This window comes from Rousettus aegyptiacus, unplaced genomic scaffold, assembly GCF_014176215.1.
Source record: "Rousettus aegyptiacus isolate mRouAeg1 unplaced genomic scaffold, mRouAeg1.p scaffold_m13_p_10, whole genome shotgun sequence".
NCBI lineage: Eukaryota > Metazoa > Chordata > Mammalia > Chiroptera > Pteropodidae > Rousettus > Rousettus aegyptiacus.
This window is the reverse complement of record NW_023416285.1, coordinates 57,051,902-57,075,878: the sequence shown is the minus strand read 5'-3', so window position 1 is coordinate 57,075,878 and position 23,977 is coordinate 57,051,902. Positions and strand designations below refer to the sequence as shown.

General features: G+C 30.5%; 1 protein-coding gene across 2 annotated transcripts in view; it reads right to left on the bottom strand.

The window, feature by feature from the left end:
* The window catches only part of TECRL (trans-2,3-enoyl-CoA reductase like), a 98,126-nt gene that overhangs the window by 7,926 nt on the left and 66,223 nt on the right, over positions 1-23,977 (bottom strand). For both annotated transcript variants that reach the window (XM_036227893.1, XM_036227894.1), the window contains exons 5-9: positions 20,904-21,019; positions 16,397-16,502; positions 15,115-15,187; positions 14,347-14,390; positions 5,102-5,159 (exon numbers count right to left, since the gene is read on the bottom strand). In XM_036227893.1, coding sequence (XP_036083786.1) covers positions 5,102-5,159; positions 14,347-14,390; positions 15,115-15,187; positions 16,397-16,502; positions 20,904-21,019 — 397 coding nt within the window. The remainder of the gene's footprint in view (positions 1-5,101; positions 5,160-14,346; positions 14,391-15,114; positions 15,188-16,396; positions 16,503-20,903; positions 21,020-23,977) is intronic.

Sequence of the window (23,977 nt, the reverse complement as noted above, 5' to 3'; positions counted from 1 at the left end):
TCCAGGGATGTTAGACACAGTGGGTCCACAACATCAAAGTGATCATTTCCCTAGACACCAAATGAATATTTGGAGCACACATCCTTTGTCATTTGCACAGCCCTCACACTGATTTCTTGGCCTTTGGGGCATGAGCTATTACAGTGAGTAAAACCAAGTGAAGCTCTGAAATTGCTCCTATTTTTTATGTAAATATAAAAAAAATGTTGTATGCCTGTGGGAGATTAGTGTGCCATATTTAAGATATAAAGTATGCTTGGGCAATATTCTCCATTATATAACCATTTAATTACCTTTTCTAGGCCTGTAAAAGCAATATGTATTTTAAAGGATGACAGTGGGTTACTGCAAAATTAATCAAACATTATCCACGTTTGCAATTGAATACCAGATAAGGTGTATTTGCTGAAGCAGATTAATCCAGTCTTGTGTTTATGGATATGCCACTGAGTTGACAAATGTTTTTTGTTGTTGTTTTTTTTTGTATGGTTGGTTGCTTGTTTTTTTTTCCCCCCCATCTCTTTTAGAAAAGGGGATTGGAATAGTTTACTTTTTAAAAAATGGACAATACTATACATTTTCATTTTTTTCTAAAATGATATTAATACTCCTACCTTCTGTCATAAAGTAGCTTAAGGTGACCCACACGAGTTGGACATCTCACTGAGAATCTGCTCTTGCTGAATGAGTAAGAAGTGACTAGAATGTTAGAGACCTTATTAAGACATGTGTGGTTCCCAGGAGGTAGGCAGGGGAAGACAAATTAATACCACAAAGTTTTAGAAGCCCATCATCAGTAGGATGTTTAGGAGTTAAATGATTGCGAGGCATCCCCTTCAAAAGCAGAGAAAATATATTACAATTTGCACCTCCCACCATTAAGAAGGAAACAAAATCCCTGTAGGTCTCTTCTATTAGAAAGGTTCTATATTACTCACCAGAGAAATCTGCTTTGAACCATACACCATGTAGCACAAAAAGCAACAGCAGTTTAGTAGGGCTCAAGGCAGAAATTGCAGCAGGCTCAAGTGTTAGTGTAAGTAATCCTGTACTTGGACCTTATAATCAGGTAGACTCTCTATATAAAATCTATTAATGAGTGGAAAAGATAATGTGTGGGACTGATAGCAATGAGATAATCACAATGATGAACCCTGGTATTCTGGAGCAAGGTCGTGACATTTGTAGTAGAGAATTATAGTTATTTGAAAAAATAGTCCTGGAATGCTATTGAATCCTGGTAAAGATTAAGATGCCACACAAGGGACACCGTCGGCCCATATGGTCCTAACAATACATCATAAGCTGAGTCATAGGTTGAGTGAGATCAGCAATAATTCATTACAAGACAAAAGTGGTATATCCAGAGTGGAACATTAGAACAATAGAGTACAAGCAAACTGCATCAGCAGATATTCAGGACACTATCTTATCCACCATTGTCAAACCAATGTATTCCCTTCAACTCACACTGTAAGACCAGCTGAAAAAAAGAGGATAAGTCTGAGCTTCCTTGGTTCAGGGATGAGTTGTCCATGTATTAGTGTAAGCTAAAAATGCATAGCAGCTGCATTATAGTCACATTCAGGGGTCATCTTAAAAAGTGAAGAGGTTAAGATTCCTCCAATGAACAGAATTTCTAGAGTTGAAAGAGTATTCAAGGCTACAATATACACTGAATTGCATGCATTGTCAAATGAACAAACAAGTCAAGAATGTCCATGAATATAAGTGTGGACATGAAGTGTGAAGATCTTTATGTCACATGTTAATGACCAACAGGGAGCACCTATGATGAAAGAGACAATAAACAACAGGTAGAAAAGATAACTCAGCCAGTTAATGTCAGCCGACATCTGTAATGAAATACTCTGTTGCTGGTAAATGAATGCATGAGTGCAGCCTGGTGGTGGGAGGGGAAGCTATGCTTGGGCTCCATACCTTGGGCTCCCACTTCCCAGGGCAGATCTAGCAACAACTGCTGCCAAGTATCCAACAACGAGACCATAATAAGACACTGTTCCTCAGAGAGATGGACTCGGTAATTTATTGGACCCCATCTATTCTGAAAGGGGGTAGCAATTTATATGTGTAGGAAATGACACACACTTTGGGAATGGTTTTCCTTTCTTTCCTTTAGGTCCTGAGTCAGTCTTATTATATGAAGGTGAATACAATATTTGATGAATTAACACATATCTTCCATAACATCCTATTAGTTCAAGGGATCCACTTTCAAAGAGAAAGTACAGGAATGAGTTCATAACCATAGGAACTTCTCATATGAAATATGAGAAGAAATTGCCAATCTGGTGGGTTGAGAGGCTGGTCTGATGAAGGCACAGCTGAGAAGCTGACTTAGAGACAAGGTATATCTTTAAATTAAATATAAACCTTATCTTACAGTCAAATGGGGATCTTCCTGTGACCCATGACAAGAACATTCCTCATTTGTAAGAAGGATCTTAAAGTGTAGAGACCTTGGTATTATGAAGACAGAAGCACTACTGTTGGCAGTGTAATCAACCTCAATCATAGAGAGGAGATACACCTGCTGTTATACAGTAGGGTTAGGAGAGCATGTTTTGCCTGTTTTACTTGCACACCTCTCGGTATTCTGATGACCCATGGACATCTATGTCCTGATAAGAACGTAGAGACATAATCTCAGACCTTCAAGATGAGGATTTATATTATGCTAACAGATAATCTCTGAGATGTTAAATGTGCCAGTTGAAGGTAAAAGGAACCTAGGAGTTTCTGGAGGAGGAAAATCATGAAAATTAGTTGTTATACCAAGACCATGTACAATGGTGAAGGCTGTGTAATTTCCCACTAACATGTCTCTTAAATTTCTTCTGGAAAGAAAGACCCACTAGCATCCTGGTCAGGTTGCTCTTAGGAAGTATACGAAGAAGTAGATCTGTGAAGTAAAAGCGGGGACTGTGATGGATGCTGTGATATGTTGCCAAGATCCCCATCAGGAATGCTGAATTTCTTCCATAACTGATGGAGGTGCTGGTAACTGGAAGCTTTCAATGGTCAGATCCTCTGAAAGGATGGCCTTGATTAAAGAGAGCTGCCTTATTCTAGGTCATTAACCTTTCCCAGCAAGACACAAATATGGTTTAACTTTTCTATAATTAAATCAACTTTGGAAAATTCTACAGGGTTATCTTAGCCTCAAGTCTGTCTATAGAATTGACTGAGACCATCATTAAGACAGCATCAAAACTCAGTCTCCTATTAGGTACAATTCTCCTTCCATCCCTTTTTTTTCATACTTTGTAATAAGGTTCTTTTAAACTTATTCTATATCAAACCATGTCTTCTGGGGAACACATTTTGTGACATCTTATTTAACAATTGATATTAAATGATCCACCTATACATAATTCATGCCTAAAGCAAACCTAAGAGATAGATATTAATAAAAGTTTCGGTTAATATGTAAATGGAGAAATAAAAATCCAAGGTCAACAGAGAGTCATTTGGAGCTGACACAGGAACTCATAGTTAGATAATGATTTTATGTAAAGAAAAAGAATGTTTTGAGTGTGTAGATATCTAGAGTTCATGATCAAAGCATGAACATCTACCCCGTGAAAATGTCTGAGAGTCAATACATCAGGGCACTGAATATGGAGAACTGAAATGAAATAATTTGAAAGTAATGAGGCCAGAGTTTTTTGTCTCCAAAGGCATTGCTTATAAAAGAGGGAATACTAATATAGGAAGGATGAGAGATAACGAAGGTGCAGGTATGTAGTTAGCGTTTTCCTTCTGTTCTTCCTCAAGTGAAACAGTGAAGAATTACAGGTCATTGAGATTTTAAAAGTATATTTTAGAATGACAATGCCCCAAGGAGGTATATGGTCCCAGTGTAGTAATCAACTACAAAGGGGACACAAAAAGGGCCCAGAAGGGCAAAAAATGACCCAGAAGTGGTAATGTCTGCCTTATATTTGGGCCGTGATGGGTGGTTTCAAAGGCGTTTCTAGATGATTGGCATTTTGATTGATACCTGGCTGCTATATAACTCTTCGCCTAGTGTGCATGTGCATACCCAGAATTCTGCTACCATCGGGGTGTTCTTTGTATGGTATCCAAGCTGGGCCCCTATTCCTTTGTTCTCCTGTCACTCATGTCTGACAGGCTACCTACCATTATTATAGTTTTAAATATCCATATATATAAATATATAATTTATGGTCATTGATACTCAAAAAGTTAAGTAGTTATCAGAATATTATTTAATGTTATAATAAGAAACATTATTATATTAAGCATTTTTCATGTTTGCAAACATTCTAATGTAATAAATTTTATTTGTAATTCTATATATTTCATTATGTAGAAAAATATTTCTGAAAAGTGTTTCATATACCTCACCAGCCTGCCAGAAATTTGCAAGGCAAAAATATAATGTTAAGAAATTTAAGTAAACATTAGAACACACTTTAAAAGACACATATGTCTTTATATTTTCAGCTAGGTTAATAACAACATGAAGTTCAAATGTTGACTATTACCTTTTGGAATGTACAATTAAATTATGTATCGTGTACAATAAACAGTTATACATTTTTACCTATAATTGAACATGAATGGAATGAATTAATTACCAAAATACCTTTAAATGATATAAACTCTAAATGTTTTTAACTATTTTTAGCTATCAAATTTCCATGCTCTCCCAGTATTGCTTGTATCAACCATCGTGCAAATTAGATCAAGTTTGAGACCTAACCTCAGTAAAACCTAAGTAATGTGAATATACATCAGTGGATATCATACTGCTTTATGTCTCAATCATATGTTTGATTTTTTACATTTTTAAGTGAGATTGTTGTTTGGAGATGTGTGTGGGAGGAGTGTGGGTATGCATGTACAAACTTCATTTTAGAAAAACCACTATTAGGAAATACAATTTAGTTCAAATATTTGGAAAATTTAGGTATTAAAAGATAGAAATTGGGGCATACTATCTTAAATGTTTCCAACTATTGCTATTTCCCTTTTTTAAAATTGTTGATTTTAAGACTTTTATAAATAATAACATAATCTACATTAAATAAGATCAAAAGTAAAAGGGACTTACCTGTGTGATTGGGATGAGCCAACACTACATTGATGAAATGATTTCCAGCTTCACAGATCTGAAAAACATTTTATATTTTTTTTAGTACGATGTACCTGTATCTCTTTAAAAATGTATTCTGTAGATATATAAGTATGCCTGTAATATATTAATCCCTAAGATTCAATAGAAATATTATCATTCTAATTGTAAAGAGAGGAAATTTGATATTATAACAATAAAAGAAGCTGTTCGTGGGCATATATAGAATCAAAATAATGAGTCACATTGCGTTAGAAATTCTGAAGATAATCTTGACCCCATTTAATAACTGGGTTCAAACTGACTGATTAGACAGGTTGTGCTGATTATCTGCTTTGTACTTGTTATAGTGGGTAAATTTTCATGTCATAAAAAGATAAGTCGTGATGCTAAAAATTAACTTGGCATCGGTTTACATAGATTTACGTGTTGTAAATGTATTGACACAGAAGCACCTCTCTACTGTAAGGTTGATAGTTTGATTCCTAGCTGGTTTCAGCTCGATTTAGAAAATCCATTTTAAATATTACTGTCCCACAAAGACACTTGCTGTTGTCTGTCACCCGACTCCTTGTTAATATATACTCTTACTGGTTGTCCCTATTAATAGGCCGCTATGACCCTCTAAGAAGCTCAAGCCTTACCAACACCTCCTGAGGCTAACCTAAGTAAAACCTAACTAATCTGAATATACATGCTCCCTATTTGGAATATATAACTTTGGAAGATAAGACCCTTTTCTTTGTCTGTCACATACACATTATCCTAATTACCACAGAGTATACAGTCAATGTATAAAGACAGTGTTATTAATAACAAGTTATGTTACCCAAAATCTTTGTTTAGAGTTGTTCAATTTTTAACCATAATATATCCCATAAATTCAGTGCCCTTTTAACTCAGTGCCTTTAATGTTATCAATCTCTTAAAATACATCTGATTTTGTTCTTTTTATTTCAGCAATTTTTGTATGCACTTTTTCACATATAGCAATATTTCTATAATTCTAGAATAAATTATTTATATATGGATGTGGTTAAAGTGCCCTCTTTTGGTTGGATGGACTCGTGTTCCATTCCTGAATCTCACACTTCTTTTTGTTAGAACTTAAGTAATTTAGATATTTGAAATTCCATTTTTTCACCTAAATGTAAATATTAATTCCTGTCTCATATGTATTTTATAATGATAAATAAAATCAAGTACTGTCATTAATTTCTCAATTATATTATTATAATTTTGTTACCAGTGTAATCAATAAAATCTCCAGAAAACTACTCTATATAAATCTCACTTCTCTAAATTTCTATCTCACACATTGTGAACACTACAAACCACTTAATTACCAAACTGCTTTATTTATAAAGAACAATATGGTTTAGATTTAAAAAGCCACTGGATTTGAATGTCCTTAATACTACCGATTGTAGAATAAAAATTGCTAAGATGGTACATTTCATGTCATTTGTTTTTTATCACAATTAGAAAATTTTTAATTGCTAGGTGTGTGTTTAAATGAGAATAAACTTTAGAATGATAAATGATAAAAATTCAAATAGACTTTACATTTTGATACATAGGTATGGCTTAAAGTAAATTAAATAATGGTCACGTGCTTATTTCAAATAATCTGTTGAGTAATTTGACTACCTGTTGATTCACATTAACATTTATATGAATAATAATAACAGGGTGCTAATGATTCAGTAATCCATTCTGTATTCTTCAGGGTAATCATTATATGAATAAATATGAAATATGAAATTGTCAAATAATATAATCAGATCACAATGTTTATACGTGAATATCACTGTTTCTTGAATGTTTTGATTTAGAAAGTTAATAAAAATACTTTTGCTTTTTTCAGCACTCTCTATGCTCTGTCTCTGACATTTACATTTATTTTTTCAGTACTACTAAATATTTAACAATATAGAGTGTGGGGGTGTCAAATTAATAGTCCACAAAAGACTTCAGTTAATATGTTAGAGGTGATGTATCATACATCACCTTGTGTTCTACAACTTTTTTTTTTCTGAAAATATCCTCCATTAAATCCTAGCATACACAGCTTAAAAGGTATGATTGGATCAGAATACATGGAATTTCAGCATTAAAGATGTTTATTGTTTACTATTAGGTACTGTGCCTATAGCATGTTGCTATTGTGTCAAAGATGCCAATGACCAATAACCAAAATAAGGAGTTAGAGGAAGGGCTATTGCAGATATCCACTTTTATATAATTTATATAATTTTCTTTTTTCCAAGCCTCATCAAATTAAGCTTACTGTACTTTAAATAAGTGAAAATGATGTTTTCATAGAACAAAATCCAAACACCCTTATATACAATTTGTAGCCATCAAGTAGTCAGGCTCTGCCATTTTGTCTTAGTAAAATCTTTTTGATTTTCACAGCTAAAACAAGTAATCTTTATTCTATGATCTCGTAACATATTAATAGGAAAGCAAAAGATCTATTATATTCCTCTATATATCTGTTCCCCTCACAGTTTTATATGTATTATTATTAATTATTGGCAGAGCTAATATTTTATAATCTTATCATTTGAGCAATATGAGAATCATTTTATTAATTTATTTACAATACTATATAATCAGCTAAAATATTTCTAAAATTTGTCATCTCGTTTGTTTTGAGTTTCAGTTATTTTTATTTTTTTATTTATAATGATAATAATAGTTATTATAACTTTTGTTTCATTTATTTTACCTGAATCAATATTTCAAGAATAAGGAACATCCTGGCTAAAGACAGATTTACAGAAGGTTTCAGCTGTAGCGGCCTTTCTGGATCTTGGGAAGTTATGTTCTATTTTAAGGGATGAGACATATTCACAAGGAATGGTACACTAGTTGATCATTTAAGCCAATATTATACTATCTCAGCATTCAGTAATCTTATAACTTATAATTCATGACTATGCTCCTAAAATTATAGAACTTTATTCTAATTTTTATCTCTATTAATTTATTATAGAACTCATTTATATGCATTTCTATTAAAATAATGATAACATGCATTGTGTTTCAGAAGAAACATGTTTAGTATGTTAACTAAAGGTTTAAAAATACATTTTTTCATTAAGATTTAATTTTTTAGATCAGTTTAAAGTTTACAGCAAAATCGATGGAAAGGTAGAGAGATTTCCAACATACTCCCTGCCACCATACCTGCACAGCCTCTCCCATTATCAGTATTCCCTACCAGAGTGCTTTCTGTTCATCCCTCTCCCTCCAATTCCTGGCAATCACTGATATTTTTTACTGTCTCTACAGTTCTGCCTTTTCCAGAATGTGATATATTTGGAATTATACAGGATGTAGCCTTTTTCACATAGTTCATTTTACTTATTAATATACATTTAAGGTTCCTCCATGTGTTTCCATGGCCTGATAGCTCATTTCTCTTTAGCATTTAATATTATTCAACTGTCAGGTTGTACTGTAGATTATTTACTTATTCACCTACAAGGGCATCTTGGTTGTTTCCAAGATTTAACAGTTATGAATAAGGTTGCTATAAATAATCATATGCGGGGTTTTGTGTAGACATGTTTTTAACTCCTTTGGGTAAAAACCAAGGAGTGTGATTACTGCATCATACAATTAGAGTGTATTTAGTTTTGCAAGAAATTGGCAAACTTCTTTTAAACTGGCCATTCCATTATGCATTTCCACCAGCAATAAACCAGAGTCCTACTACTCCACGTTCACTCTAGCATTTGGTGTTGTCAGTGCTCTGGATTTGACATTCTAATAGATATATATTGGTATCCCATCATTATTTTAATTTCATTTACCTGATGGCATATGATGCAGAGCATCTTTCCATATGCTTTTTTTTTTTTTTTTTTTTACCATTTGTATATCTTTTTTGGTAAAATATCTGAAAAAGTTTTGGCCCATTTTTAAATTTAGTTGTTTGTCTTATTGCTCAGTTTTAAGAGTTCTTTATATATTTTATATAACAGGCTCATATCAGATGTGTCATTTGCAAATATGTTTTCTCTATCTACACTTGCCTTCTCATTCTCTTGACATTATCTTCTACAGAGCAGCTATTGATTTTAATAAAGTGGCCAATCACTAATTGGGTATCATGTCTTTGGTGTTGTATATGAAGAGTCATTGTCATATCTGAAGTCATCTAGGTTTTCTCTTATCTTCTAAAAGTTTTATAGTTTTGTGGTTTACATTTAGGTCTGTAATCAGTTTTAAGTTAATCTCTGTGAAGGGTATAAGGTATATGGCTAGAATCATTTTTGTGAATGTGTATAACTAGTTGTCACAGCACCATTTATTATGACTCAGCTCCATTTAATTGTATTTCTAACCTATACATTTTGCTTTTGAAAATGAATAATAGTAAAATTTTAAGCAAAAATCAGATATTGCATTTACATTATTACATAATGTGAAAAATAAATTTTATTTTATGAACTTATTTATTGCATGAAACTAGCATTTTATTGTATAAATTTTGCTTTAGGATATGGTATTTTTACTTCATAAATTGTAACTCAAAGTATTTGATTGTGGAATTGATTTGTTTAAAATAGTTTATCTTTTTTTTTTTTTTATTTCTGTGGTCTACCTCATTACCACAATTCTGTGAGTACCTGGGTTTAATTTTACTCTATAGAGCTTTCATGAACTATCATACAATACAAGAATGCACATATACAGTATAAGAATATAGTAAAAAAATGTACCATGCAGTAAATTTTTTAAAAAATTGAGGAGATACTTTACATATACTAACTCTGTAGTTAATTATTACTAAAAACACATTTATGATAATTATTTTTTAGGAATTGTTTTGACATTAATTTTGATGTTACATATTTTAACCACAATAATTTCTGTGGTTGGAGTAGCTACTGATTTTAATTGAAGTAATTACTATAGTTAGGAGTAACTCAGTTTTAGTTTAAAAAACAACTGTTTTATAACCAATTGTAATAAAATATAGTATCTGCAGTAACTATCAGTAATTTTTAAAATGAGTTTTCTAAACAAATTATATATGAAACAGTGACTTCAACTAAATTTAGGTATAAAACTTAATTTCTACATATTTTATTATTTATATCAGATACCTCAGGGGATTTGAGAGGAAACTGAAATTGCAAATAATGAGAAAATAGAGTCCTAGACTTTTCTTTGAGTCTTTAATAAAAGTAAATGTATATCTTCTTAATAGGTGTTTATCAATAATAGGCAAAGGATCAGAAAAAGTGTCACAACCAAACTTAAGCAGACTGCTGAGAATGAAAGCACTTTACTTAGTATACTTTCTTTTCTCATTCATCTCATTCACAAATACCAATATTCACAAGCAGTTTCTTAGTCTCTCTGTGATTTCCACAGCAGGGCCCCACTCTCCTCTATCTTTATTAAAAGCTATGATATATTATTCTCAGCAATCCTCTCTCCTAATCAAAAATTACTGTTCTATGCCCAAGGTCCTTCTCAGCTAAATGTTACAAGAGAAGGTGTGACTACTTGATGAGAGTATAATTTATTACTTCTCTAAGAATATTTGCATTTTAATAAAAAACTTGACCTAAATGAGTGGATAACTAATGTTGAGACTGAAAACACAGAGCTAAAACCAGGCAGGAGATTTATTTTCAGTCCTTTGCAAACATATGTTATTGTCTTTTTCTCCCATTTCCTACATTATTGAGAAGACAGTAAGAAAGACAAGAAAAAAAATCATTTTTCTCATGAAATTTTCAATATACATAGTTTAGCAAAAAACCATAATTGCTTCTGGAGAGTAAATATAAAGTTGAGAGGAAAAGTGGATAAGGAAAACAGAATTATCTTTTCAAAATAACAAAATATTAAAAATTACAAAATATATTTTGTTGTGAAATTATGATTTAGGTGTTTTTATTTGTTGCTTTCTTGGAAAAGTTGGGGTCAGAGGATGAAGAAGGATCATAGAAATATGAAGAGGCTGAATTATAGTGTTCTTCACAATATTTATAGCAGAAAGACAAAATTACATCTAAAAGTTGTAGGGAAAGATATTCTGGTATCTTTATCAATTTGCCCATATTTGGTTATAATTGATTTTTTCCTCATAAACTTTGTGACAATAGAACATATTTGAAGAAACCAAGTTGTGTTGAAAACCAGAAAGACTTTACACAAAGAAGAGGTGAGAAAATACTTGTCAAAATGATTATAGCATAAACATGGCAAAATGCAAAGATTTTCCACAACACACTATTACCTAACTTCTAATACATTAGGTATGCATTATAAAGTGTATATTTTTGCTTACAACATATATTGTTTAGTATATTAGGAAACTCAGAATATCAATAGAAAGAAAACAGAGGAGAATTTTAATTGCTAATGATTAGTCAATTGGATGATTCACACATTAGTAATTAAAAATCAACTATAACCATCTTTAACATGGTTCTAATAAATCATTTTCCAACCAGGTGATAATGTAGCTCTACATAACAACAGAAGTTAACCAACTTTTTTTTTTTGAGGTTAGTCAAAAAATTGTGAAAATAGGAATGATGTTTTTTCCAACTTTATGTTCCTTAATGGAAGGCAAAGGTGCTTCACGAAATGGTGGTTTTTGTGTAGCTTTCTTTTTTCTTCTTTTTTTCAGTTAAATGAAACCTAGCAAAGTACTAATCATAAATTGGGGGGGGGGGGGACCAGAATGCTTTGGTTAGAGTCTCAGCTGAGTGCATTTTATGTGTTTCACCAAAACACTCAAGTTCGAGGTTGAAATATTTAGTTATCACTTCACTCAAATTAGAGAAACTCGGGCCCATTGAGTCTAGTGGTTAGATTAAATGCCCTTTGTACAACAGAATTGTTCCAAATTACCCCATACATATTTGTCTCCTCAAAGTGTTTTGAATGTACCTATCACTTAGAATGATAAGAAAACACAGGGACAATTGTGTTATTTAATACTCTACATTTTACCATTTAACAAGGTCTTCTAAAGTTGGTTTTATATTTTATGGTCCACATTTATATGAAATTATACAGACACACACAATTATAATTCTTCTGTTCCCTCTGTTTTCTTTCTTTTGCTATTCCGAGTTTCCTAATATACTAAACAAAATATATTGTAAGTGAAAAAAACACACTTTACAATGCATGCCTAATGTATTAGAAAGTTAGGTGATAATACCTTGTGGAAAATCTTTTGAGTTTTGCCATGTTTACACTGTATTCTGAGAGGTATTTTATCACCTCTTCTTTTGTGTAAAGTCTTTCTGACTTTCAACACAACTTGGTTTCCTCATAAATCTAGGAATGGAATTTTGCATTATTTAATATTTCTTGGCATTTCTATATATTATTTTTCTAATGGAAAGATTAAATAAAGCTATTTTCATTATGAGAGAACAAACCAGTGCATTGTTTGAGGCCTGCTGTATATGCACATTCTCTGGGAAGCTGTCTTTGGTTCATTCTTCATCCCATACCCTGATGAGAATGAAAACCCCACACCTTTATAGTTCTTGGCATAGCACTGTCTTTACCATTCTCTTAAGCCTCTGTTTTATTTATTTATTTTTCCGTTAGTAATTGCTGAGTAAAATCAACTTTAAATGAAGGAAGCCATTTTTTTTTTCTTATGTTGAGAGTACATAAATCATTAAATGAAGAACAGGAAATTTTGTGAATGTAACATTTTGTTAGCAGAAAACTAGCACTTGCAATTAGACATTTCTAGTTGAATTTTGCATTATAGAAGATTGACTTACGAATTTCCCCTTTGTTCCTTCTATATAATAATTAATACTACCATATACTGGTAATTTTAATATAAACTAGTTTAAAATACATTGGATTTAAAAACAGTTTGCACATTCTTTCTAATTATTTGCACATATATTACTTATGATACACCTCAGAGGTACACACTTATGCATTCAGTAATTAATGAAAATATTAACTTTGAACTATATAATAATATGCTACAATGATATGGTAATCTTGTATTAGAATTAAAATCAATTCCTAAAACATACCTTAATATCATATTTTGTTTATGAAAATTATATCTTATATACATTGATCATTATTAAGAAAGTCCAGTGATAACAGGTGTTTTTAATTAATCACAATTTCAAATTTTAAGTCACATTGGTCAATCTATCTTACTTCTAAATTTCTACTTGTGATGGAAATCAATTACATTCAAAATTTTTACTTTTAAATAAGGTTTTCCCATATACCCATATACTCAATACAATCTATAATTAAAAGCACAGGTTTTTTTTTTTTGTCTTAATTTAAGTTTATGATCATAACAGACAATATTATGTGCTTAGAAATGTGGAATTAAAGTTGTCACATTTGCTTAATACATCTCTACTGGACATAGTCTATGCTGCTATTTATCAGTATTTGTGTAATTTGGCATCTTGGCCTTTACAAAATAGCAACTGTGATAAAATTTTATTATTTACCTGATTTTTTTTATTATTGTTATTATGAATTTCACCATGGGAGATGTATAAAATAGCATTGATTGATAAAGACATGTGTGATAAAGAAGCATTAGTATCTTAAGGAGGCAGAACTTTTAAAAGTCTTTGGAGGAAAATGTATATTGCAAACTATTAGGATATTGTTTGTAGCCTTTTTTTCACTTTTTAAGAAAAAATATGATACTATGTTTAAAAAGCTACAACTTAAAAAAAAATCTTTATTCTAGAGCCATGGGTTCATAGTAATACAACATTTGACAAAAGGGAAGAAATCAAAAATATTATATAAAATAGCAGCCGTGTAGATATTTACACAGAAATAGATAACAGTAAACTAATTGCAAAAAAGTAGTAGTGAATGAAATCATAAGGAGGAGAAGAATGAAACAATCAGATATCAGTATAAAAACATCTAAATAAAGACCAAATAAGAAAGACCACAGAGTATAATTTATTTTTTTAATTTTATTATATTTAAAATAATTCTAATCATTCTTCATAGTTGAGTAGAAAATTTCAGTTAAAATATATAGAGACCTATGTCTCGATTATGGGATGTTATTTGAGTTATTTCAATTAATATCATTATATATATTATCTATGTAAAAACAGATATTATCTAGATGGCAAATCCTCAAATACAATCTGTTTTGCATTTTTAACAATACCACAATTAGAGCATGAATAGTAAACATTATAAACAATACATACCAGAAAATTTATAGCAGATATTATGACTTGCCTGTTTCCAAATGCTAGAAAGAGGGAAAGATGTTATGTGAATACTCATATTTTAGATTGTCACACTATACACATAATTCAGGCAAAGTTTATTGGATATCATTATCTTCTAATCAAAAGTAATATGTCATATTTAATTGGACTTTTTGGATGATACTTTTGCAATCTAAAAAGATGTTAATATTTTCACTTTCCACATATACTTTACTTTTAAAAACCTAATGATATTTAGAATACAAATAGAATCTATTTTTAATTTGTATTATTAAACTCTTTGAAGACAGATTTAATCTTGTTTGCACTTTCAAAGCACCTATGTAGTATGGCTTAACATATAATGACATCCAATAATATCTCTTGATTTTTAATGTTTAATATTAAAAAGAAAATAATAATATTTTATCTTTGTATTGGTTTGTAATAAGCAATATTTTAAGTATTTTATATTTATATTTATATAAAAACAAACATATGAAGCAAGTATTATTCTTCTCACCTCAAAATATAGGTTACATAAATTTTCAAATCATATAAAGAGTCACGGGTAAAAGGGAATTTAATACAGTGTCCTAATGTTACCTTGCTCATAGTAGAAAAGTTGGAATATACAAAAATACTAAAATATAGAATTATTTGATAAGCTCATCATCTGTATTAATCATTTCTTTTTTTCTAGTTAATGTTAGTAGGTATACATGCAACTTAGTATGGGATTAGTTAAGAAGAAATTCTACATACATGGTGGTGTATAGCGTGGGTGATTAATGTAGTAGGCAATCCAAGAAGTGAATCCCCAATAAAAGGCACAGCCCTACAAATAGCACAAAATAAAAGTTAGGTAACAAATACTACATAGTTGTAAACCACCCATACATAGTTTGACATGAAAAATGTAGTATAAATTTTCTAAACTAGATAAATTGAATGCTTCTTCACTCAATAAATTAGCATTTTCAAAGTTCCTGTTTAATATTATTCAAGAAATGCATTCCTTTGCTCAACCCTTATTAATATAAATAAATATTAAAAATATATGGTATGTATAACAGTATATTTTAGAAATATTTTTAAGAATGGTTTGTCTTTCAAAAATGAGAATAAAGTAATAAAATAATAAACTATTTATTAACTAAGATATATTAATAATCATTCCCCAAAAATAAATGAATAAAAGAATGAATTATTTAACCATTAGTGATTCATGTTGATTTATTATAAAGGTTAATGGACCAGTTTTAAAAGTCCTAGGGTATAATACTGATCTTGTACTATATGATAAATTTTAACACCTTCTGTCAAAAGAGAAGCTAGTCTAAATGATTTCTGAGGTTTCTAAGAGTTCTAGAGTTCACTGTTTTATTAAAATAACAACAATATAATGGCTTTTGTGTTCATGTTTTTAAAAGATAGATATTTGCAAAAAATAAGATTTTAGTAAGGACATGATATTGAAAATAAATTTTAAATTGGAAAACAATTTAAATAAATTTTGCTTTGAATTGGAAAATTAAATAGTGACCTGTTATTTAAATTCAGAAAATTTCCTATTTTCTTCATGGTTAATAACTGTTGCATTTGCCATTTCAAAGAGCAAAAACACTGTCATACACTGACAACTATCATTAAATGGGTGTGGTATCATTATTTTAATCACACAGATGTATATTTATAGGAGGGTTGATAGATGAGATTTTTTCTCTTCAAAAGGTACTTAAAGAATCTGAATTCAGTGCTAAATATTTCCAAACAAAAGGTGCATGAGTATATGTACCTTGTAACATTAGATCTTGGTAAATATTTCTATGTAGAGTTATGGGTTGAAGGTAACTCCAAAGAAATAGGTCACCTAGGAAATGGTATGTCACAACAGAATGTTTAAGATATGCTGATAGTTGAACAACAACAACAACAAAAAAAAACTAGACTTGAGGGAAATAAATATAATTGAATTATTTTGCAGATGATTCCAAATACAAGATTTCTTAATAATAATTAAAATTACTAAATGTATCAAACCCACCTTTATCAAATTTTTCAAAGGTGTATGTCCTGCAGAAACTTTGTGAACAAATAAGGTTTCCAGAAGATATCGGATATAATGTATACAGTGACAGAAGCAAGCCAAGCTAGGAAGAAAATAAAACATAAACATTAAGTTTCCTTCCAAAAATCTGTCTTGCCTTATGCATAAGATATTTTCATTTCTTTTTTAGTTTATTAAGATTCCCTATATTAGGAAATATTATTTCCAGTAACCAAAACACAAATGTTACTTTTAATATTTTTATTCTATAAATTTTCTAAATTTATTTAATAATGAAAGTATTGTCACAACAGTCTCTCTATAAATTTAATTCTGATGACACTAGAAATATATTATAATGTCAGTCATAAACTATATGCTCACACCTGCTCCAGGAATATATCTGAATATAATAATTGCAAATGTGCTCATATCAAAATGCCTCTAAATTAAAGTAGATAATTTACAAGTTTTAAAAATTTTCAAAACCTACTTAGAATACATTTGACATTTTATAATATTCAGAGTAACTTTTTCATTGTCTGGTTGTCCTTTAGCAAGTACTATAAATTAAAAGTTTGAATTTCATTTTCTGTGAAGCCAGTGCAACTTGTGTTTTGTTTCATTAGTTTTATTTTTTTAACCAATTTAACATATTCCAGTATTTTCTTTGATGCTTTGTGTTTGTTTTTGTTGCTGTTGTTTTAAGTTGCCACCTCTTCTTGTCATTTATTTAATTACTATTATAAAAGTCAATGTCAAATGTGATTTACAAAAGTATATTTTTATAGTTAAAAATATTTTCCATCAGCATATGTACCTATTTTGTTATAAATAAAAATGTAAAATTTCAAAAACATTAGCTCTATTCAAGAAAATCAACCTGAATCAAAGATTGCATACTCCAACCAATACACATTGAGCATAAAAATCAGCCATTTACTCTGTGTAAAGTAAAACATTCAGTCTCCATTGGGAGTTTATTTTAACATAAATGAATTAATTCTTTCTGCTATAAATAATAATGACTTTAAGGAAAACAATAGACAAATATAAACCAGTCTGGCTAAGTCATCAGTGAATTTATCATTATTTGTTAATTCATAAATATATAATTGTGTACCTATTATAGAAGAGACATGTTCTATGTGATGTGTGTATCTATGAACAATAGACAACCTTCCCCCAAACTATAGAAATATGCAAGAGAACAATGTGGATATCTGTGGGCAATTTCCTAGACAGGAAATTGAAAGGGAAAAGCAAAGGTCCTGATATAGGAAGATGCCTTATGGGTTCAAAAGACTCATGAGGGATTTGGTATTTTTTTAAACTGGTTGATTCTTTTGTAGAAGTATTTCTAAATATACCTGAGTAATAAAATTATCCATTTTGTATGAAAATAGAAAAATTAGGTTATGCCCAGCAATGTGAGAAGAGGCTTAAATGAGAAATTTGGTTCAGACTATGATAACTCTAAATTAGTTCACTTATTTACTTTTTACTATACTATGAGAACACAGAGACCAAAATAGCATATACTGCTAAGGCTTTGTATTTGGCTATACAATACTTTGAACATTATTAGTAGTTTGCTAAGTTTGATTTCATTTCAAAATATTTTTAAATTTATTTAATTTTGATTGACTTTCCTCCAGACAACTCTTTCTCTGTTCTGTACTTAACTAACTGGACATCCACAAATAGGCTTGGGTTCAGTTATTTTTCCAATTATAATATTTGAAAATGTATTATCTTTATTAAGCAAGTTTCAATATATGAAGGCGGAGAAAGAAGACACAGTCTCAACTTCACAGAACCACTAGGGAGGCAGTGTTCCTCTGTTGAGGAAGTACATGAAGACAATATAGATAAAAGGTTGAAGATATAAGAGATTTTGCTAATGACGAACTTTGAATTGCAGAGAGCATGATGTAAGGATTCCAGGAGTTGGAAGGGATTCAGGGAAGGTAACAAATAGAAGACAGTAGAGTTTATTGAGATAGAGTGTAAGAAATGAGGGATAAACTGAAAGTGAGGGTTTAATGAGGTAAGTGAACTAAAGAGGGATAAAGTATCTAACCGTCTAAAGTATCCTCTTGTAATTGAGGCAGATAACCAAACTGTGTATGCCAAGTGTAGGAAAGGGTCTCTACCTGAGCCAGGTGTTGCTAGTTCACTCAGTCCCTCTGGTGGGAGGGGCCATGATAATTTTGACTGTGTATCCTCCCTCTTAAATACTGTTGGTTAAATAAAGAACATATCTGTATTACACCAGGTTATGGACCACCTTTCACTGTACTTAGGGATAAAGATATTGTAGATTTGACTCTAGCCCTAGTGTATAAAGGTGTCTAAGAAATCCAAATAGTTTTGTGACAATTGAGTCACATATAGATCTGAACCTAGCAGAAAAATACTTTTGACTGATTGACGCAAAGCTCTTTTGGAGAATTACCTTTGGAGTATGTGGCAAGCGCATATAGCATTTGAAATTTGATCTTTTTAACCTTGAGAAATGACATCACTTGTTCTGAAATTGGATTGTGGTAGAAGCCTTGTGATTGTTTTATAAATCTGTACTAGACAGTATCAGAAGTAGTTTTTGTGTTTGTGTGCATCTGCTCTGGAATGATTTCATATAAACTTAACATAGTTCCTATTTTGAAACTATGTTGCACAAGTGTATTTATTACTGAGATGTTACAAAATATGCTGTGTTTGTGTTTCTGAATAGTAACTAACTGTCAGTCAATTCCTTTGAGAATACCACAGGGAGGAAAAAAGTGTTGTTTTTTCATGCTGTGCTATATATCTGGTATATGTTATATATGTGGTCTAAAGACTGAGTGCAATTACATTCTCCTTATGAACTTTCCACCCCATATTCTTCCTAAATGAATTGAGCATTCTCTTCATTTAAGAAAAAGAAAGACAGATGTGAATGTCCAAAGGGCCCTGAACACCCTGCACTATACTGACCTGTCATCCCTAAGAGCCCATCTCCCTTTGCCTCTCTGCCTCTGCTTGACTAGCTTTCTTTATGGTCCTACAAAGCACCAACTGCTCTGTACTGTAAATGACTTCCATATGAATATTCTTCAAATTTGTTAGTTAAAATCTGACTCATCCCCCCCCAAAAAAACAATGAAAGACATTCAAATGCAACTTTCTTAGAAAAAACATCTCAGAACTTCAATCAAGGTCAGATTCTTCTCTTTTATACTCTAAAAGTACCCAATGTAAACTAAATGTGTATGTGATTCATTCATCTATTTTATCATACAAAACATTTTTGAGTGTTCCTTTAAATCAGGTAATGTGTTAAGCAGAAGATAGACTGAATTTCAAAGTATATTCATTATAAAATTTTAACTCTATGAAGGAAAAGGCGTAAATAAATGATTATATAAATATATAATTTAAAGTAAAAAAATTGTATAAAGGAAAGACATCTTAGTAGCGTATTTGTTGTGGAAGGAATAGCTACCCTGAGTAGGAAATTTTAGCTTTTATTTGACATGTGAATAAGAGAGAAGGGAGAGGTAATGAGGATAAAAGAAGAAGAATGACCTGTAGAAATGCCCTTGTATGAAAGAACGTGGTAGGTACAAGGGTGAAAAAGGACATTAGTGTCGCTGGAGTACAGACATTAAGGTAAAGGACAGCTTGATCTGAGATGACAAAGTCAGGATACCAATCATTCTGTCTTTTAGTATACTTAAGACTTAAATGTTGCTTCTCAATTTTGTCATTTAATAATGTTCTTTTTTTCACATTGCTAATTCTACATCTCAGTGTAGCATCTTAAATAATTATTCTTTCTTTTTAATTTGATATGGAGAGAAAAAGATGGGGGGGGGAGAGAGAGAGAGAGAGAGACAGAGAGACAGAGAGAGAGACAGAGAGAGAGAGACAGAGAGAGACAGAGAGACAGAGAGAGACAGAGAGACAGACAGAGACAGAGAGACAGAGAGATGAAGGATTGATTATTTTGACAATATGCTAACTACCATATGCATATATTCTCCTTTTATATCTGTCCTAGTCTTTTCTCTGTCTTATTTCAAAATAAAATCTTATTTTTGATTTTGACCTACAAAAGGAAACTTGTAAAACTTTTTTTTTTCTTGTTTGTTATTTAGGTCATTATTTCTTTCCTAAGCAATGTTGCCTGAGGTTTTAGAAAAGTGTTTATGTTTGAGCTCTATACATGGCCTCTCAACTTTATCATTTTAAGCTTCTTTTTCTATTTCTAAATTTCCAGATTTCTTTTGCTAATTAAATTATTAACTTAAATTACCTCGACTTTAAGGTATATTTAATAGTCCCTTGTTTATAAATTTGAAAGTTAGTATGTAAATATTATTTATGGATATCTAAAATATATTTCATTAAATTGAATTTGCTTTAATTCATTTTACAAACAATCTTTATTAATATAATATCTGCATATACTAGTTCATCTCCTCCTTAATTTATCAGTACTATATGTATTACTTACTGTACCACTGGGTGACATAATCTTTTAGAGCTCTCTTTTATGTCATATATATATGGGATTCGCAAGTAAAAGAGTAGATATATCAACAGAGGTCCTGTGTATTCAGCCAAAAACACCTGAAAACAAGAAAGTGATTTAAATTAAACAATAAATTTTTATACATGTTATTAAGGTTGACTTATGATCTACAGACTTAGCTTATTACATGAATTGGTTAAATAGACAGGTGAGTGCTTCCCTAAAAAAAAAAAAAATAGCTAGGTGCCAATGTAAATAACAAGAGGCCATCCTTGGAAGAACTAGCCAAGAGATCAAGAGGATAATTATAAATACTTAATTTAAAATAAAAATAAATATTAAGTCTAATTAATGATTTCTTTATAAATGGTACATGGAATTTTTACTTAACCAAAGTATTATAAATATATTTACATTTCTTTGGGTCTCCCCAGCCACCTACATACTCCATCTTCTGTGGGAACTGTCCCTGTCCCTGAATGGCATGGGCTATAGTGCCTGTCTTTAGTTGTTTTTTTTTTTAAATCTTTTTATAGCAATGCCATCTCAAACTCAATTGATTTGACCCTGATTCAAATCAAAATAATTTAGTTCTCTCTTTTAGAAATTTTAGTCTTTAATTGTAACGTCTGAATGAGTAATTAAAAGAATTGCCCTCTGAATTTTGGAGCTGAGGGGAAACCATATCTGTAGAGAGAAATATCTGATCTATAGAGAGACAATCGTGAGATCTGGAAACATCATTGGAAACAATATTATGTGATTGAAAAGAGAATATTCAGCTATCAGGTTTCTGATAGTTTTTGAATCTAGTAACTGTCCATCATTTGGTTTTGTTTTATGCTAAAATCAGGTTAAAGTTACTCTCTGGAATTTTCGGACAGAGAAGGGAAAGTAATTTACCTCAGAGCATTCAAGAGGAGAAGGGATACAGACACGACAATGATAAATTCAACTGCTATTTCTGTTTTGCTTTGTCTGCCAACTTTTATTATTTTCTAAGGAAATAAACTTTGAGCTGCATTTTTCTCAAATATGCAGGTGTGCATTTTGATTAGATATTATGTTATCTGTGGTGAAAATTTTATATAGTTATATGGTCAGAATATATGAGATATGTATGATTTCACACATATGCATATATATGTAATCATATCTATGTGTACATATAACATACACACATAAATAGATATTTACATGTAGGTATGTTTAGTTATAAGTCTTCCTTTTAGCAATATTAATCATTCATGAACCAAGAAAGACTTGCGTGTGAGGGTAAAAACAATGCAACATATGATAAATTCAATATAAAAGCTTCCTTTTTACTAAGAAACTACATTATTTATAGCTTACAACATGCCTGATTAATCAGATATAAAAAAAAAGTTTACTACTTTTAAATGTCAGCTAATAGAGTGTAGTTAATAATCTAGAATAATGAGAGTGTTTTATTACAAAAAAAAAGTTTAAAATATTTATTTCAATGCTGTCTGATCTTGTCAAGTCAAATTCAAGTAAATTCTACAGTAATATATCAGAAACGATGTTGTGAACATAGTTGACATGGACCAAATGTCACTCTTTATCATATTAATAATAATGCTATCACAAGTGGAAAGTTTCTTTGGATAGCAGGAAATTAAACTATGATCTTAACTCCATCATCTCCTAAAAATAAATAGAGAAACCCAGCTAGCTTATAATAATATGTTCTAGGAGGTCCAATATTTTATCAAAGATATCATTCATGTTGAAACATGGGGGGTTAGAACTTTACCTAAGTATGAAGAATAGAAAGAATAGATCCTGACCTGAAAGCACTAGAAAATAATAAGAAACAACTTAGACAATGCATCTTTCAAAAAATAAAAAAAGTCTATTTGAGTATAAATAGAAAAAGGAAGAAAGATGTTTTAATAAATTTAAAACAATAATAAAATAGTTTTGGATAAATAAAAAGATAAATATTAATAAGATAGCCTTCTGAAAAGGAATAGCTCTTTTTCTACTAAAAAAGAAAGAATAAAACTGAAACCAAAACCAAAATAACAAGCAAATATATCAGGTAAAAGCCCAAGGAAATCAAACAAATTTTCAAAGACTAGCAACTTAATTTTATTCAAAAAATTTAGTAGCAATTCTATACTAAAAATAAACTTTATTTTTACTTTGAAGATATATACTACTTTTAAATTCCAATTTAGTTCCAATATCCTCTTTATAGAAAGTTATCTGTATTAAAGTAATATGTTGCTTTAAATGTGAAAAAAAAAATCACTACTTCTACTAGGCAAGCTAGGTAATGGGGATTTTTTTGAAACTTTTTTGTAATTTTCAACTTGATAATATATCTAAACTGAAAAAAAAAGAAGGCAACAAACTATTTTTGAAAATAAAAATTAAAACATGACTACAATTGTGAATTGATTTTGGCCTTTGAATATAGACTATGCTTAATGAATTTCATCCTCTCTTGAAAAAAAACTTTAATTCTATTGTTAGAGTGGTGTTGTCTTTACTTATTTTCAAACATTGCAACTAACAATTGAAAACAAAATTAATTGCACTTTTCAGAGTTATTGAAAATTAACAACAAGAATGAAGTAGTGCCAACTTTAATCTTCTAAAGATAGGAGAGTTACTAAATAAAATCGTAAGAGCATTTCTCAATAGTAATATCACTTTGTACTCAATGAGGACTATTGAAGCTAATATGATAGTAGAGGAAAATTTTTTGTCTTTGTGTAATTTAACCATTATAGTAATAACATATAATGGGGGATTCTATTCCAGGTTATTCGAACAAATCATTTTAATTAAATTAATGAGAAAATATAAAGCCTGTTTTCCAGGCTTTAAAAAGCTACCGAGTCATTGAACAATTACAAAGTTAAGATTTTTTAAATGGGGGCTTTAGAATAGTGATTTAACCTAGGATGTGAAGACTGTTCAAAGCTTGATAAGAACACCAAATCTTTTGAGGGTGCCTGAGACAGGAAGAGCAAAAATTGTTGCTTAGTATCTTTCAAAGATGATATAAACTATATAACCTATGG